The sequence below is a fragment of the Lichenostomus cassidix genome, chromosome 7 (assembly GCF_008360975.1).
Source record: "Lichenostomus cassidix isolate B80296 chromosome 7, HeHo_3.0, whole genome shotgun sequence".
Lineage (NCBI taxonomy): Eukaryota > Metazoa > Chordata > Aves > Passeriformes > Meliphagidae > Lichenostomus > Lichenostomus cassidix.
The window spans coordinates 5,181,916-5,199,309 of record NC_139488.1 but is presented as its reverse complement, the minus strand read 5'-3'; the positions used below and the strand labels follow the sequence as shown (position 1 = coordinate 5,199,309).

The 17,394-nt window shown below is 47.1% G+C and overlaps 1 protein-coding gene across 1 annotated transcript in view; it reads right to left on the bottom strand.

The window, feature by feature from the left end:
- Positions 1-476: 476 nt before the first annotated feature.
- SLX9 (SLX9 ribosome biogenesis factor) overlaps positions 477-17,394 on the bottom strand; it is a 38,500-nt gene continuing 21,582 nt past the window's right edge. Inside the window, exons 3-6 of the mRNA XM_085065956.1 lie at positions 8,142-8,210; positions 4,971-5,124; positions 2,448-2,516; positions 477-1,093 (exon numbers count right to left, since the gene is read on the bottom strand). Coding sequence (XP_084922082.1) covers positions 967-1,093; positions 2,448-2,516; positions 4,971-5,124; positions 8,142-8,210 — 419 coding nt within the window. The 3' untranslated portion in view covers positions 477-966. The remainder of the gene's footprint in view (positions 1,094-2,447; positions 2,517-4,970; positions 5,125-8,141; positions 8,211-17,394) is intronic.

Genomic DNA, 17,394 nt, shown 5'->3' with positions numbered 1-17,394 from the left:
TCAGTAAACTTTTTTTCAAAAGACAGCACTGATATTTTTGGGTGTCAAATCAGGATCATCTCCAATAGGGAACGGCCCTGCCTTCAGCTGTTCCCCAGGAAAATTCAGTGGGCTTTTGTAAAGTTGTTTGGAAAAGTAAGGGCCTGCTCCAGAGGTTCCCAATCCCGAAAATGACTGGCTGAAGTTCACAGCCTGCAGACTGGACATGTTTTGGGATGCTTCCTACAGGGCAGGCCAAACAGTGAACAAAGGCCAAAAGGGATGAGCATCACCCACAGGAAGCACGTGCTTCCAGGGCAGGAGGAAGGCAAGTCCATGAGTTAGACACGATCTGCAGTCATTTTTCATTGCTTGTAGCAGTCTCCTAATTCACTGTACACATGGAAAGAACAATTATTTTAAGTCCTTTTTCAAGAGAAGGAAATAAACTCATATTTCAATTCCTATTTACCAAAACAAGAGCCAGACAAACTCAGTGCTGTACAAAAGTGTGTTTATTCCAAAGCTACATTTCTCACAGGAAACAATGTCTATGAATAGCAGCCTTGGTCACGACAGAACTCCAAAAGCCTCCTGGGCTCCTCAGCTTGGGGTCCTGAACCACCCCAACAGAGCAAGCAGAAATCTCTTCTCAGACTTGTCAGGGAGGGGAAGGAAACGACAGAAAACAGATCCATGGCCATTGGCCCAATTTCAGAAATCGTGCCTGCTCACAAGAAGAGCAAATGTATCAAGACACTTCGAAGGGAGATTAATGCCTGCACAACGATCTCACAGAACACCCTGATCTGTGCAGACTGCCTGTAAAGGAGCAGCTGCCCCTGTCAGGAGAGAGAGCTGCATTATTCCTGCAGACAGAAACCAGGGCTGTTGGATTTAATCATCTGCTGAACTGCTTCCAAGGACCAAAGTGGCTGGGAGGTCGTGCCAGGGATGTGCTCCTTCAGTCTGGGCCCGGCTGAAGCTCTAAAGGGGTTGCCCTTCTTCCCCCTGCCTCAGCCTCTTGGAGAGGTGTTTGCTGATGGCCAGGAGGGGGTTGGCTCTGTATTGGGGATCGGTGATAACCTCATGAAACCGAGCCACTTCCTCCTCTCTGAGGAAAGAAAAATAACACAGCAGTTCTCTAAGTGCCTCGTGTGAAAGGAACTGAGCAGATAAGGATGAAACTCACAAAGCAGCAGATTTCTGTCGAGACAGAGTGATCCTGGGTGTAAATCTCAGAGAGAGACAGTGCAAGAATAAACCTAGTTTAGCCAAGGGCAAAGCTCAAATTGCTGCCAGCTTCATGGGAGCCAGAGACTTGATCTCATGCCACAGAGACACTAACAATCACATTAGTGTCCAGCATCACTTGGGAATGCTTTTTTTAGAGCTTTTCCCTAGTAAACCAGAAACAAGAGACTGTGGATCTGGTAAATCACCAGGAATGAAAATGACTTCACATTGCACTAGCACAACACCAGATTCTCTTCAGAGAGCTCATCTACTGACTCTCTTTATTGCTGAACATTGAGCCTTGGTAATCCTACACGCAACACTACGGGAATAACATGACCATTACCTCTGCATGCCTGGTCACAGCTGCTTTCTGGGGAAATGGTCTTGTTTCAAAGAGCAAGCAAACAGGGAGGGACAAGAACAGAGTAAGAATGTAAAAGAAGACCTTTGGGTTTTCACAGAGCCACATCCAGTGCAGCATCCCCATCTCCCTCAGACTGCCAGGCTCTCCACAGCCTTGCCAGACACTCAGCTACTTCCCTCCCAAGCATGGCACTTCCCTTCAAAGCTCCTGCATGGAGGAACAGAGAGAGGAGCCAAACCTGAAGCTTGGGTTGGAGCAAGAAGGTGAGGCTTAGGGAACCTTTCATCTGAACTAATACCCTGGGAAAGAAACCTCAAGACCATCCTCCAAACTTTTTCCCTCCCAAGAAGCACAGACTTCCCTGACCACCAAAAAGTACAGAAAGGCTGAACTGGGCAAGAAAGGCATCCCAGCACCAATAGTGCCCTGTTTCTGACAGAGAAGCGTATTCATGGAGATCAGTGCTGGATCTGTAGCCAGACTGTTCAGCCTCAGTTTGAAGCTGAATGGCTCAAAACTGACAAATCCTGGAAACAAGAAAGCAAACACTGCCAGATCACAGAGCATAGCCCCAGGAGAGCTGTGCTGAGGGAAAATGAAGTTCTTGATGGCAGTATAAACTTTCCAAGAGATTATACAGAAGAATAAAGAGTTGCCAGACTAAACCCAGGAGTTATTTGGATACATTTAGCTCTCCATCCTAGCTGATATTCAAAAGCCATGTGGACATTGGTCTTGAGCAACCAGTTCTAGGCAACCCTGCTTGAGTACAAGGGTTGGACCAAGTGACACCCAGGGGTCCCTTCCAGTCTCAACCATTCCCCAAGGCTCAGCAGGGACTGGACACTGACAGCTGGGTACTTACAGGAGCTGATGTTTCTGAGCTTGTTTCATCAGAGAGAAGTCTGCTGGTTCTGCCTTTGCTTTTATGTGGCTGTGGAGAGAAGGAACAAAACAAATGAACGTTAGAGAAGAGCATTAATTTAGCAATGGCTGTGTAGATGGAAAGAGTCCAGGGATTCTGCATTTGCTTTCCCAGAAAGGACAGGTAATTAATTGTCCTGCAGGCAAATTGTCCTGAAAGGCAATTATTTCCATAGCCAGGCATTGCATGGAATTGCAAACCCCTTCCACCCGAGGCTGCCAGGGCAGGAGGCATTACAGGAAAACCAGATCATTCAGTACCAGAACTGCTCATTAGCTGCCCACGCCCAGATCACTTTCTGCTCATCACTGACCTCCAGGTCAAACGGATCCTGTTGCTCAGAGAAAAGATTCCATGGAACCTCCCCTCCCCAGCACACAGGTCACCTCTGCACAGCTCATGTTCCCTGCTGATGCTGTGGAGCTCTGCTCTCCTCAGCCATGCATTACAGGGAGCGCCATGGATACTCACAAGAGGAGGGAGCTGCCAGCCCTGCTTTGGTTTCTGCACTGGGATATAATGTGTTCTAATGCAGGATAGTGCACTGTGTGCAGCACAGGCACAGCAGCAGGTATAGATTTGCCATCTCTCTACGCATTCCTGATTCCTGGGCAAAGTCCAAGGCGACTAGAGGTGTAATCCCATCCCACGTGCTGCCTGATGCCAAGCAGCAGCAGAGATTTACCACAAAGCCAGCGCTGAGCCCCAGCAAGGGGCACACAGGAAGACTGCTTTTGGGACTTGTGGTGCACAGGGGGAGTTGCTGGTAGAACTGGACGTTAAGGAAAGGAGAAGACATTTCCCTTCTTCAGGATTTCACAGCTATGGAAGTTAACAGGAGAAACAGGTTGGGAAAAGGGGCTGCCTCCGAGGGGTAGCTCCTCCCCAATTTGCCCTGAAGCTGAGCTCCAGCACACAGGCCAAGAGGCAGAAAGAGGGCCCACATCCCACTTCTCAGTTGGGGCAGGGATCCAGAAGAAATATTCCTGTACTGGTGGGTGCTAGGGGCTACAGCCACCCCCACCTGATCTGCCCCAAAGGTTAGGAAACACAACAGTTTCTCACCTTCTCTTTAAGACAGCAGGATCTGGTCTCTTGTTACAGTCACCTCCTCTTCCTATTTCCCTCTCTGGCATGCCACCCTCCATCCTTTTTGCCTTTCTTCCCCCCATTCTTCCTTTCTTCCTACTCTCCTTGCCTCACATTCCTTCATGTCACTCATCTCCATGACCCCCTCTCTATTCAATCAGCACCTGCTCATTTTCCTCTCCTCTTCCTCTCCTCATTTTTAGCAGCTCAGCACAGAACAGCTTCTGGTCCTAGTTTCCCTGGAGTGCTCACAGAAGCTCAGGAAAATCCCTTCTCAAGATGGACGGCAACCCATGGCCACCAGAGCAGGGCTTGCCAAGCCTGTGTGTGCCAACAAGTTGCCACAGCAGTCCCTTCAGAGTTGAGCAGCTGGTGACAAAGCCTAAAGGAAAGTTACTCTAGAGTACACCCCTGGCTGGATTTCCCCCCAAAACCACCAGCATGCTGCCTGCTCACTTGGACCCTGTTAGCAGCCCAGTTTCATTACACTTCATTGCCTTCATTCATTATAAAAAAGAATAAAAACCTCCCTGTAATACGCTTTTACCCTGCAGGAGATCATATTCCTGGAGAATCTAATCTTTTATTAATAATGCTGACAAATCACCAGAGTATTACCCTTCCTTTCTGTAATGATTCAAATCCTATAAAAGCCTCCTCTGATTACTTCAAGCACTTCTACACAGACGTCCAGGAAGCCAGAAGAGCCCTGTAGCTCCTCCATGCCAGTACCAAGGGGGGCTGGTTCTGGGTTGGCAGGTCACAGGCAATGTGGGTGACATCAGCTCATGACAAACTCCCACCTCCACTGTGCCAACTCGGGCTTCTAAAAGGAGAGACTTGTGGGGAAGGTCTGGGATAGGGAGAGAGGGAGCTGACAGCACACAGGGAGCAGCCAACTCAGCCATGCTCTTGGCCAAAGTCACACTACAAGACAATAAAGATTCCAGCCAGAGCACAATGGGCCCCCCTCAAAGGGTTTGAACTGCCTCAGGAGAAAGCCTGGATGAAGGTCTGGAAGGATGGAATGTCAGGCTGCAACACCACAAGCCCAGGTTATCAGGTGAGCTCAGCAGCATTACAACGTGGACACTTGCATGCCACTCCTGCAACTCCCAGGACACATCTGGATGCTCCCAGCCTGTCTCATGCCAAGCCTCATCCGAGCAATATGGCTCCCCTTTTAGCTGTAGGTTCAGAAGACACATTTCATCTTTTTTTCTTGTGTCAAGTGAAGCATGGAAAGGGTTGAAATAAAGTTTAGAAGGAGACCCTGTTCTCCTGACCATTTCCTATAGCTGCAAGCTGAGCTGAAGAACACTTCATCCCACAAGAAGAAGGGAAATACACAGCCCATCCCTAAATGGCACATACCTTTTGAGAGGCTTCCTGCCCCTGCCACCTGTGGTCAGGTCAGAGAGCTCAGGCAGGGCTTCCATCAAGGGCTGCATGTCTCCCACCACAGGCGTAGCTTTCCGCTTCGCTTCAGCTTTTTGCTTCAGCTTGGCCATCTTCACGCTTTCTATTTCTGAGTCAGAAACAAGGCATTACTGGAGGAAGGGGAAACACCTGCAGGAGATAACCCCTGAGCTAAGAAATTCGTAGACTGCTTTACCATTTACAACAGGCCAGAAGTGATTTAAACCAGGGAAAAAACGAACAAAATGCATCCCCTCCCTTGATGGGTTTGCTTCTAACTATATACATCCCTTCTGACATTGCAATGGGAAGCAAAATTCCCAGACTGACTTCGTCCGTTTCCATCCCTTACGCTGTTCATTGTCCTGGCATGGCAAAAACCACACTGACCTTGCATGGAATTGGGAAACAAGAGGGGAAGGGACAACCCAAATTCAGCCAGCTCCACATCTGGCCTTAAACAGGCACAGCCCCCTCTCTGCGTTGCTGTTGGGACCAAACAATGGTCTCCTAGCACAGGCAGAAAAGATGGACTTAATTTCAGTTGTTTACTTAGTTTGGAGCGAGCCGAGGTTCCACCTTCATGACTCACTGTGGAGTGCAAGCAGTCAGATGTTGGATAAATTGGATCCTTGGAAAAGCACTGCACCAAGTGGCAGATACAGATGGCTTTTCCTCAGGACCACGTTTCCCAGTCTCCCTGCAGCAGCTCTGACAAGGGTGTGGGCATAGAAAGCTCCACAAATGTTACATCTGTCTCCTTCTTTGCTTTAGGAGGTGGGCATTGAAAGCCACAGGCTTCTGCCTCAGTCCTTGAGGCTCCCTAGTGTAGCAATAAATCCCACAGCTGCCCACACTTCTCAGAGTCAGCAGCTTTAAGGGTGAGTACTGGCAGAACGTGTCCTTTAGGACTGCACACCAAAGCCCAGCACTGCTACAAGTCTCCAGCTGAACTCCAAGATGCCCCAACCTGACCCAAAAGTCCCTTGGACAACTGCAAGGACGAGCCTCGGTGCTGAGCTACAAACCCCTAGTGTGGACACAACAGTGTGCCAGAAGCCATGGGGCTGAGCTGGTGACACAGGGAGGCCAACAGCTCCCAAGGCAGCATGGCCACTGAAGCCCAAGGGCTTGTAGTGGGAGCACAAAAGCAGCCACTAACAGACCACAGTGCTGGGTCTAATCCTGCTGCCACAGTCAAGGAAGCAGAACTCAAATTCAGTGGATGGCTCCTTTTATACCTTTGCCTTGCCTGTTCTCCAACTCAGCTGAGTCAAAGAGCAACAGTTTTTCATGAACTACTGTTTTGCTGTACATGGATGTTTGTGATAAATCAGGATTGGAAACACTTCTCCTCACAGCAATCCCTGCCAAGAACACAGCTTTCTGCTCTGCATTACTTCTTTTTTTGGTCTGGCTTTATGAAGCTGACTACTTCAGTGCTTTCATAAACAGCGTGTGCTCAAAATTTTCAGACACCTGATTCTGCGCAAACATCCCAAATTCTTTTCCTATGAAATCTTGTTCGTCTGAGGAGCCATGCGATATATGTATTTTTAAATGTGCATACTTCTGATGTCTGAAGCATTACATAAGTTTTTTCCCCTCTCTAGTCTCTCCTAAGATTACTTATTAAAATGGAAGAAAGCTCCAAGTTTTGCTTTTGCACTACTGGGCTGAACTTTGGTTCCCAGGGTCTTGGCATCCAGTGTCACTAAAGCAGCCCTGGGACAAGAAGAAACAACAAACTCAGATTTAGGAAAACAGAGATGTAGTGATAACTCCAGCAGTCCAAGTTGGGCTCACTTTTGGGGGACAAAGAGTTCTTTCTCCACAAAGAAGTGAAAGAGTTTTTAGGTACTTCTGTGCCTGTAAGGCACTTCTAACACCTAGTATCTCCTAAGACAGGTAATTTGGCCTGGAGTTTTACTGTTTTGGTGTTCTCCTCAAAGCAAAGGCTCTGCATTTTACTCGTATTCCCTCAGCTTAGCAATTTCAGAGCCAAGAGAAAGGCAAAGAGGCCACAGCAGGGCCAAAATAGCACACATGATCTTGGAAAAGACTGATGCTACAAAGGCATCAGGAGGGCTGGATTAAGACAGCATTGGGATCCTGCTCCTGGGCTTTTCCAAAGCAGCTGACCTTGACTAGCACAGCCATCTGTGCTTTGTGTCCAAGCAAGATGTAAAAAGCACTGGGAAGCTGTTGGCTGGTTGTTTGGGAGGAGGTTTCCTTCACACTCACGGATGTTAAATTCTTAGTTTTTTCCTAAGAAGAACCAGACACACCTTCAGTGCAGCTGGTGAAATCACAGATTAATGCACTTGTGCTCAGAGCTCAGGCACAGAGAGCATATGGTACAGCAGAAAGCCACATCCCTCTGCTCCAAACAGTCTGCCTCCAGCTCTGTTGGGCAAGAAGGTGTTAGGGAAAAAGCCTGTTCCAAGAACAGCTTCAGGTGACACAAGGAATTCCTCTGCTACACTGGGTAGGACAGCATAATCCCCTACTCTGCTAAGACACTCAAAGCAAAAATCACTTCCCACAGGAAACAGAAGCATTTCTGCCAGGGGCTGGTTTTGTTTAGCTCATATTTCACAGCCTCAGGAAAGGCCAGACTGTCTGGTAAGAGGGTTCACTGACCCGTAGCATGTGGGAAAGAACATTAACACAACCAGCAGTGTCCAGAGTTCTCCCTTCTGAGGGGCAGGAGGGCTCTCACCACAGAGGTTTGGGATTAGCTGGTGGTAGCATGGAGCTCAGCTCCAGGCTGTCCTACCATCCCCACAGCTCCTGGGCAAGGAGGAGCTCCACTAGACAGCTATTCACATCTGTACCAAGCTTTAAAAGACAGAAAAATACACTAAACTTACATGGGCACAGTGTCCTTCTGGATAAAGAAAGGGTTTATGCAGTCACACGTATTACATATGGTAAAAAATCAAAAGTAGAACTGGGGCAATGATGGAGTCTTGGTGCTGAACACCGAGAAACAACACTTGGGACTTTTAGCCCTGTGCTGGGGAGGGGTGAAGGTTTCTGACAAGCATTCAGCCTCTCCCAGCACTGTCACCCAAACCCAGTGTACAGAGATCACCAGAGCTGTGCTGTCACAGGAATACTCACTCTGCAGCCATCTTTCCTTCCTCAGCTTCATCTTCTCTTTTTTGGAAATAACTGTTTTTTCTTCCAAGCCTAGAAGAGAAGAGACATGAGATGGAGCCTGGCTCCTGCACAACACATTCTGTTCAACCCTTGATGCTTTTGAACTTGATGGCAGGGCAGGCAGGCTGCAGGCACATCCAGGGGCTACCTTGCTTTTAGTCAAACAAATCAAACCTGCGTTGCTGCCAGTTAAAAATCATGAAACTATTAAAAGTAGATCAGATCACCAGCATAGGACCACAGAATGGTTTGGATTGGAAAGGACCTCAAAGCTCATCACATTTGAACCTCCCTGCAGGGACACCTTCCACCAGAGCAGGTTGTTCCAAGTTCCATCCAACCTGGCCTGGAACACTTCCAGGGATCCAGGGGCAGCCACAGCTTCTTTGGTTAACCTATGCCAGGACCTCCCCACCCTCACAGGGAGGGATTGCTGAAATATATCCAGGGCAGCCCTAAGGAGCAGCTGATCACTAGCAGCTTGTAAAGAAGACTAGTATCTACTATTTACCAAATTCAGTATTTAGAAAGCAGCTGTTGGGCACTGATATCCAGTATCAAGTAAAATAGCATCACCAATATTTTTAGTGCAGACCTGTTGCAGGTGCTATAAAATTATATCTTATCTCAGGTGTTTAAAACAAAATTGACTAGTCAGCCTTTCTCCTGAAATGTGCTGGAAATACCACAGTTCCAATAGAGTAACAAGCTCCCTAGGTATCATTCACTTTAGCTTATTCTTAAGTCTGAGGATGAAAAGGTACCCCTTTTTCCCCCAAAAGAAATAGAAGGAAGGAAATCAATGCAATTATGAAAACAACTCTGTAAGGATAACTTCTCTAAAGCTACACATCTTTTAGGATGATTTGAACAAAAGCAGGATCATCCTTTAGTAATATCTTTAGAACAAAACAAACCTGCTGGGGCTGAGGGGACCTTTCCATAAAATCAACAATCACCACCATGTTCTGAGTTTCTAAGGACAGGGAGAATGAAGCTGGAGTTTCCACAGCCTCAATTCTCAGAAAAACAAATTCCCAAAAAGCACTTAATAAAACCATGTTTGTTGTGGTATCAAAGCAGATGCTGAAACAACGAATTGCATGTTCCAATAACCAACTCTGAGTTACGCCCATCCCTGATCATCCCACATTTCTGTGGTCTCAGGGGAAAAAAGGATGAATTATAGTCAATTATCACACAACTATTATTATTATGGAATTATTATCACATCCCAGTGATCTCCAGAAGGCTGCCTGCACAGGACACCGTGGCTGCTCCAGCCTGCCCAGATCTCAGCCATGGAAGATCTGCCCCTCATCTGGAAACACACTCATGACTTCACATGAAAAACAGCGCCTGGCAGCATTTGTTAATGAAAATAAAAAAGCCCAATTCAGCCAGCTGGCCAATTCTAGTAATAACAGCAATTCAGGTTTGGGTTGGTGTTTTTTCCCCCCAAACGGCAGCAGAATATTTAAGGAAACACAAAAGCTGTTTCTTTGGCAGGAGCCCAAACTCGCTGCTGGCTGGGGAAGGGAGCCACAGATCACCAGAGGGTGTCTGGGGGAAGGAGGCACATCCCTCCTCTACCAGCAGCCAGTTCCTGACCTTTCCCGTCACCTGGCTCCCCAGACACTCCATTTTCCACATCCTAGCCTGCCCCTCAGAAGGCTGCTCAGCTGCTGGAATGCGCAAAGTTGTGTTTGGCAGCTTCCAGTTGCGATGCCAAGTGCCAAAACCTCTGGAAACCCACTGAAGAGCAGTGGAGGCTGAATTTAGCTGGTTAATTAACGGCACAGACTGTCCCCAAGGTAGTCTTTTATTTTTATTTAGCTTGCAAGCACCTCCGAGATCAAAGCCAAACCGCAGCTCCACTTTAATTATTTTCCTGTGGAATTAGAAGGGTTTCAGTCCCCCTCTCCAGCCCATTCCACATGTAATTTAACAACACCTGCCTTTGAAACCCTGTGCGTGGAGGAAAGGTGAGCAAGCCCCATTACATTAGCTGAAGGTAATTTCCATACTGTAAACTTGACAATTATTCATTTTATCAAGAATGTGTTTTTTCTTTCTTCCCTCTGATCTGTGCAGTACAAGACATCTCAGATATGAACAGATTAAAAAAAAACCACAATAGCTTTTTGCCACCTACATCAAGCATTTGGTGCTACTCCTGGCAATCCTCAGGATCCTGCTTTCATGGCAGAGAAGCAGATTTCGTTTGAGGATGGCTTCCTTAATTGCAGAAATCTTGGGGTTTTTTTGGGTAAAGGACTCAAGACTAAAAATAAAAATTAAATATATATATATACACACACACATATATATATATGACTGCTTTTCATAAAGAACTCCTTAGACTAAATATATCTATAAATCCTCCCTTAGAAATCCCCATTTTATCCTTTCCAGGCATTCAGAAAGAAACTGGACTGAATTAAAGCTGTAACACTACAGGCTTCCCTGCCCCAAGATCTCACTATTTAAGTTTGGCTCCACAACCAGGAGGGTTTGACAGTTCCAGGAAACTACATTACTTGGAGGATTTGGCCATGAGCAGAAATATTCAATAAACCTGTGCAATGCCACATGGACAGAGGAGGGTCCTTCAGCACCAGGCATCTCCTGCACCCCCTGCAAAGTTCCACCTTGGCTATGAGACATTAAGAAACAGCATGTAACATTAATTATTATTCCCAGAACTCCAATGATACATAACAGTAAAGCTGTTGCTGCTCAAAACGTAGTATTTTGGCAAAATGAAGTTAAATAACAACAGATGTGTTCATCTTACCCTTGGCTGTATAGCACCAAGAATGAGCATATGCCTACAGCTGTGGGATGAATTAATGAAAAAAGTCAGACTACATCCAAAAGCAGAATACTGGGTGTGGTTGGGGTTGTTTTTTTAAATTACATAATTTCATTTGTAAATTGTACTCTTGTCCAATGAAAGAACCTGGGAAATGGTAAGGACAGTCTCCTGGGGCACATGCAACCGTGGTGTGACCTGGCAGCCGTCAGTGCACACCCCCTGAAGGTGTTCTTACTCCTCTAGAAGAGAGCTAAAGGACAACACAGGCCAGGCAAAAGGCCAGCCACGATGTCCTCTGGCAGACAGGATGCTCCACAGCAGCAGCTCCCTGCCCTCATCTCACCCACAGCTCCTGATCAGTGACCTCCACATTGATGCAGAAGGGTCACTGGTGTGATCAAGGCTTGGATGTGGCAAGGACTGAGTCACAGGGTTGTATCCAAGCTCTTTGTCCTCTTGCTGTCAGAGGGACTCCCAGGGACAGCTTGGTGCCTGTATGTGGGCACAGAAAACACGTTTGGGTTTTGCCTGGTCCAAACCCTGCCACACCCTAAGCAGGCTTGGGAAGCAGTGTTAGAGGGAAAGGTGCCAACAACTCCTGCTGGGCCAGGGCAGGTTTCACCATGGATACAGCATTTGCTTTTCAGGATCTAAAACTAGCTACATTATTTTTGTTCACACTTAATCATTGCACCAGCATGCAAGCCCTCCTCCTGCCCCAGTGTGGAAGGCATCCTACAAAATGTGGGATCTGCATTCTCAGCCCCTTTGGATCCCCTGGTTATTTAAAGCAAAGCCTACTTCCAAGCCTGGCTTCCCACTGGAAACCCAGAGCAGCAGCGCAGCTTGTGTCCTCACACCAAGGTCATGGCTCTGTCAGGCCTGATAAACATCCCCAGGCTCCAGGCAGCCCCAGCAAGGGCAAGAGGCCTCCCAGAGCAGCAGAGCTCAGACTCAGCTCACACAAGTGCACAAGTGATGCTCCATTTGAGGTGGAGCACATGCCCTCAGGAGGTGGCCGGGAAGTCACAATCTGCACAGCAGGCTGTGAAAGGCAGCTCCAGAGACCAGGTCTGTCTCTCCATGCAATGTCTTAAGCACTGCTGGCACACTCGGTCCCTGCCACAAGGTAAAAGTTCCTCCTCCTCTGCCCAAGGCCTTTTCCATTTTAAGACCTCATCCTTCCCACCTGCATGTTCTCAGCAGCTCTGCCCAGCACAGAGGCTGCCCTTTGAAGGCTCAGTCACACACAGGCACACAGAGGATGCTCAAGGTGGCCCAGTGTGTCCCTTTTCCTAAAGCCACTTGTGCAGCTGAAGGTTATTTTTATAACCAAGGCTGGAATGCCGCAGGGAACTCTGATTTCTGAGCCAAGCGTGCCACGAGGACTGCAGAATGCCTTGTCTAAGCCAGGAGCTTGGTATTGCCATTTCAGGCACAGAGAATGAAAGAAACCATAGAATGGTTTGGGTTAGAAGGGGCCTTAGAGACCAACTCATTCCAAACCCCTGCCATGGGAAAAAGCAAAAAAAGGAAAAAAAAAACAAAATGAAAAGAAAAACAACAAAAAACCCAAACAAAAAAAACACCCACCAAAGAAAGTAAAACACAAAAAGGTCTCAGTATTCCCTCCCTGACACGGAAAACTTCAAACACATGCCATGTCAGGGACTTTCCAAGACCAGGTGTCATCTCCTTCAAGAAACAGTGTTTTCCAGCCTTGGGGGAGTCTGCTTACAAGGAAAGACATTTCAACCCCTTCTGCCCCTTTCCATGTACATGCAACAAGCGTGTGTATACTTCCGACAAGAGTTCTCCAAAAGTATCCTAAATTACACAGTTCAAATATTCTTATTTGCCAAAGAATAGCATGGCAAAAAAGTTGATTTTTTTCTTTGCTTTCTCTGGTATGCTTTTGCTCTCTGTGCAGCCCCAGGAACGATTTAAATACCCGCAATCACACTGAATTTAATTTTATGCCCAGCAGCTCTCAACAAGTCCTGCTGTAGCTTCTAGCCTTACAAAAAGTCACCCAGACCTAAGAGAAGAGCAGCAGAGGCTACAGCACCACTGCACCATCCCTGGAAGCATTCAAAAAGTGTGTGGATGTGGCATTTGGGGACATGGCTTAGGGGTATACCTGGCAGTGCTGGAGGAATGGTGGGACTCAGAGAGCTTTTTTAACCTTAAAGATTCTATGACTGTATGAACAGCAAAGCCTTCTTGCAATCAAGCTGGGCCAAGGAGCTGTGAGTCTGCAGCAGCCTCAGTTTTCACACTCAGCCAAGAAACCTGACCATTTTAACATCCTGTCTTAACACTGTGAGCAGAGAAACCCCACCAGAGGCTTCTGAGGGTGACCTCATGGCCTCAGCCCCCTCAGAGAGGAGGGCCAACCATGCCTCCTTTTCTTCCACCACCCATGTATAAGCCCAAGAGTCACAGCTCCAAGAAGGGCAGACAGTGAAGTTGAGGCCCAATGCTGTTTCAGGCAGCACCAGGGAAGCCTGGACCCTCTCTAAACCAGAGGAACAATTGGCTCAAGATATTCCTGAAATAAAAAGCTGGTGAGTTGGTACACTGGCATTAAGCATTGCCGCCCAGTTAAAGCAGCTTCCTCTGCTGCAATCCAGACATAGGGGAAGATACAGGAATACACATACATATATTCAGATATAGGTGTATGTGAAGATGACACCAGACTGTGAGGGGAAGGCTCACTCCCCTGGGAGCACGGGCAGCCCTCACTTCCCAAAGACTCCAGCCTTCCCCAAGGTGCAGCAGCCAGCCCTAGCAGAAGCTTTGCAGATGAGCAACATGTGACCCTCCTTGGGATTACACCCACCGTACCTGCTGCCCTGCTCCTGCTGGTCTGACAGGATCTGCAGTGTCTCTGTTCCACTGCTGGTTCTTTCCTCTGTCTGAGGAGACCCAGCAAGCCACTTGTCCTCCTTCTTCCAACCAGCACTCACACTATTTCTGGGAAGAAGCACATCAACTTGGGGTATGAAGCACTGCTCAACCAGCTGGAGAGCATCTTTCCAGAAAAGGCCCTGGGGCAACCAAGTTGAACATGAGCTAGCCCTGTGCCCTCACAGCAGCCAATGGTGCCCTGGGATGCTTTAGGAGGTCAAGGAAGGTGATTCTTCCCAAGTGTTCAGCACTGGTGAGGCCACATCTGGAGTGATGGGTTCACCCCTGGGCTCCCCAGGACATGGAAAATACACACTTGGGGGAGTTAATCCAGGTAAAGGCCACTAAAATAGATAGGTGAAGGGACTGGAGTATCTTTTACTTGAGGAGAGGAAGACAGCTGGAAAAGGAAGTCTCAAAGAAATACTATCAGTGTGCATAATATCTGATGGAAAGGAAGAAGAGGGAGAGACTATTCCCAATAGCGCCCAGTGACAAGAGACAAGGAGCATGCACTGAACCACTTGTTTTTGGGACAATTTTTATGGTATTTTAACTGTCAGGGGGTTATGGAACCTCTAGGTCTCCATCCATGGAGAGATTCAAAACCTGGTTAAGACATAGTCCTGAACAACCTGCTTTATCTGACCAAAGTGGGCCACCAAAGTAGACTCCAGCTAGTCTGCAGCACAATTTGGACAGCTGGCAAGAGTCCCTTCATACAGGATAAAAATTTATATTTTAGCAACAGAGATACATCCACCAGAGTTATTAGTGTGGATGTGGCAGTTTCAGTAAAGGGCAGTGAGAAGAACAGAATACCATTTCTATAAAAGCTTGAACAGCAATGAATCTCTGGAATGAAATTTATTCTGAGACCAAGAGTAATTCATGTTTACCAATGGGTAAATTCTCTCCTTAGGGCTTACTAAGGGAGGCAGGATTCCTATGCTTTTTGACAATGCCTTGCAGGCCTGGATTTGAAAGAGATTTTCCCCAAAATACCCTTTCCTTTCCTGCTAATAAGATTACCTTTGACTACACTGTCCTTTGAGAAGTTTTGTAAATCATTAGTTCAGTATTTCTACAGTATTACATGGTGAAAGATGTAGATCTGAAATAGTTACACTACTGGCTTTTATCTGGTGCTACTAATTTATGCAAAAAGCAAGAACACATTAGTCTACCTTAATTTCCTTGCCTTTTAACTGCACATTAGCTAGCAGACAATTAAATTGCCATTCCCTAGGGAAGTTTTCCATCTCTAGCCACTGGTTCCTATAACCCCCCTCACACGTTTTCTGGCACCTGGCATTTCTTTTAAGGCATTTTACCTATGCCTTCATATATGCTCTTTCAGCACCTTAGAGGAAGCAGTTCTGCTCAGCTGTACTTGTTATTCCATTCCCAGTGGATGGACTCAGTGGAGACACAACATTCTATCATAGAATGATTTGGGTTGGAAGGGCCGTAATGATCATCTAGTTCCAACCATGACTGCCTCAGGCAGCATTTTATGCTGCATTTCCCCTCAAAGCCAAAGCAGTGGCCTGATGGGGTGCTGGGGAAAGGTGAGAGAGCAGACAAAAACAAAGAGAGGAAAACAAAATAAGGATTTAAAGATGCTCAGAGTACAGAGAGACAAAACCACAGAGGGACAGACTTCCAAGGCAGACAGACAAGTATGTCACTGTCAGCTGCCACTGCAGCACTGGCAGCAGACCAGCTGCACACAGGAGGAGGGGTGAGACAGCACCTAGAATGAGCTGTGGAGTTGTTTGCTGTTTCTCAAGAATTACAGCAAACATTAGAATCTGTCATGTGCAGAGCCCCACCTTCCCCTCCACTCCTACATGACACATTTCATGGATTCATTGGTTTGTTGGTCGAAGTACTGAGTTTTCCCTCATTTCTCTGAGTCAAAGCCATTTTCCTGGGGAAACCAGGACATGGAGGGATTCAGACAGATTTTATCATCTGGAATCATTTCTTTAACTGAAATGAGGAAGGACAGGCAACCGGACCGTGTTCACTGCGCAGCTTGTGAAGTGCCTGCAGGAACCTCCCTTCAACATCTGATGCAGCCAGTAGCAAGAGCTACAGCTGGACCTTTCTTCAGGTGGAAATGGAAAAAAAGAGGTAGGAAGAATCCCAGGGCTCAGCCCTTTCCTCCTGCTGAGCAAAAACAGAGCACACATTACCTGACAGCAAGTGAGCCTCCTGTTCCCCAGGCTGAGCTCCCCAGCCTGTCTCAGTTGCTCCCTCACAGGATTTGTGCTCCAGACCCTTCCCCAGCAGCACTGCCCTTCTCTGGATGTGTGAAGAACAATCTCCCACCACACACACTGAGGTCAGGCCATGTGATTGATGTTTTACACCAACTGTGCCACAGGGGAAGCTGGCAGGGACAGTTTCAGGTTAATCACACAGCTCCTATTAAAAAGTTGCATCTGGCCAGAGGTTTTCAGAAACTTTTGATGGACAGAATCCAACATGAACTAGTAGCAAGACTTGGCAGCAGAGACACTTTTTTTCCCCCATTTTAAGCCATGTATCCACAATGGATCCACTCTGTAGGTTGAAGGGGAGGGTGGGAGTCAGAGCAGTGAAGACCACCAGGGAGCAAGGAGGATAAGGTGAATTTTTTTTGCACTCTCTGGAATGTGGAGGCCTGGCAGAGACATGTATCTTCCAGCCAGTAGCTACTCAGCTCCTGAATCAGGTCAACCACTGACAGATACTCTGAGTAAGGGAGGCAACACCATTTCCCAGGAAGCCCCCAGAAAATAGATGTCAACTGGCAAGATATCCAGCCTGGCTTCCAACAGATTTCGCATTAACCACTGAGGTAGTGTAAAGCTTCTTGAAATTTATCAGCAGCAGAGAAGAATAAGCAGGAACAGGCAAGAAACAACAGCACCAGCAAAACAGCAATGCCCACACCACCACTGGTCAAGGGACTTATAACTACTAAAAGGCAAAACAGAAAGCAAACACCACTCCAATGTCCATCTCCACCCTTCCTCTCAACACACACACTATGTCAGCCCATAGGTAACAAACATTACTGGAACAACATACTCTTACACATAATTAATATATTAACTCATTTGACTCATTAACTCATTTGCCCTGTGATCAATACTTAATTATATTTCCAGGCAATACAACAACGTCAGCCAGAAACTGCATTGAGTAGACTCTGCAGATTCATAACTTCAGGGTAAAAACAAAACCATCACAAGATCAGCCTTAAGTGGGACTTACATACAGGAGCTTCAACAGCACAGAGAGGAGAGAAAAGATCACATCACAAATGTCTCCATCGTGAAGGAGGAAGAACTGAGCCATGAAGGTCAAGAAAAGACTGTCAAAACTGGCTGAAATGACAGGCTCAAATGACAGGAACATAAGGAGGAAGCTCTTACAGAGAGAAAAAGGGGAGAAGGATGATCAGGAAGGGAAGAGGCAGAAACAAGGACA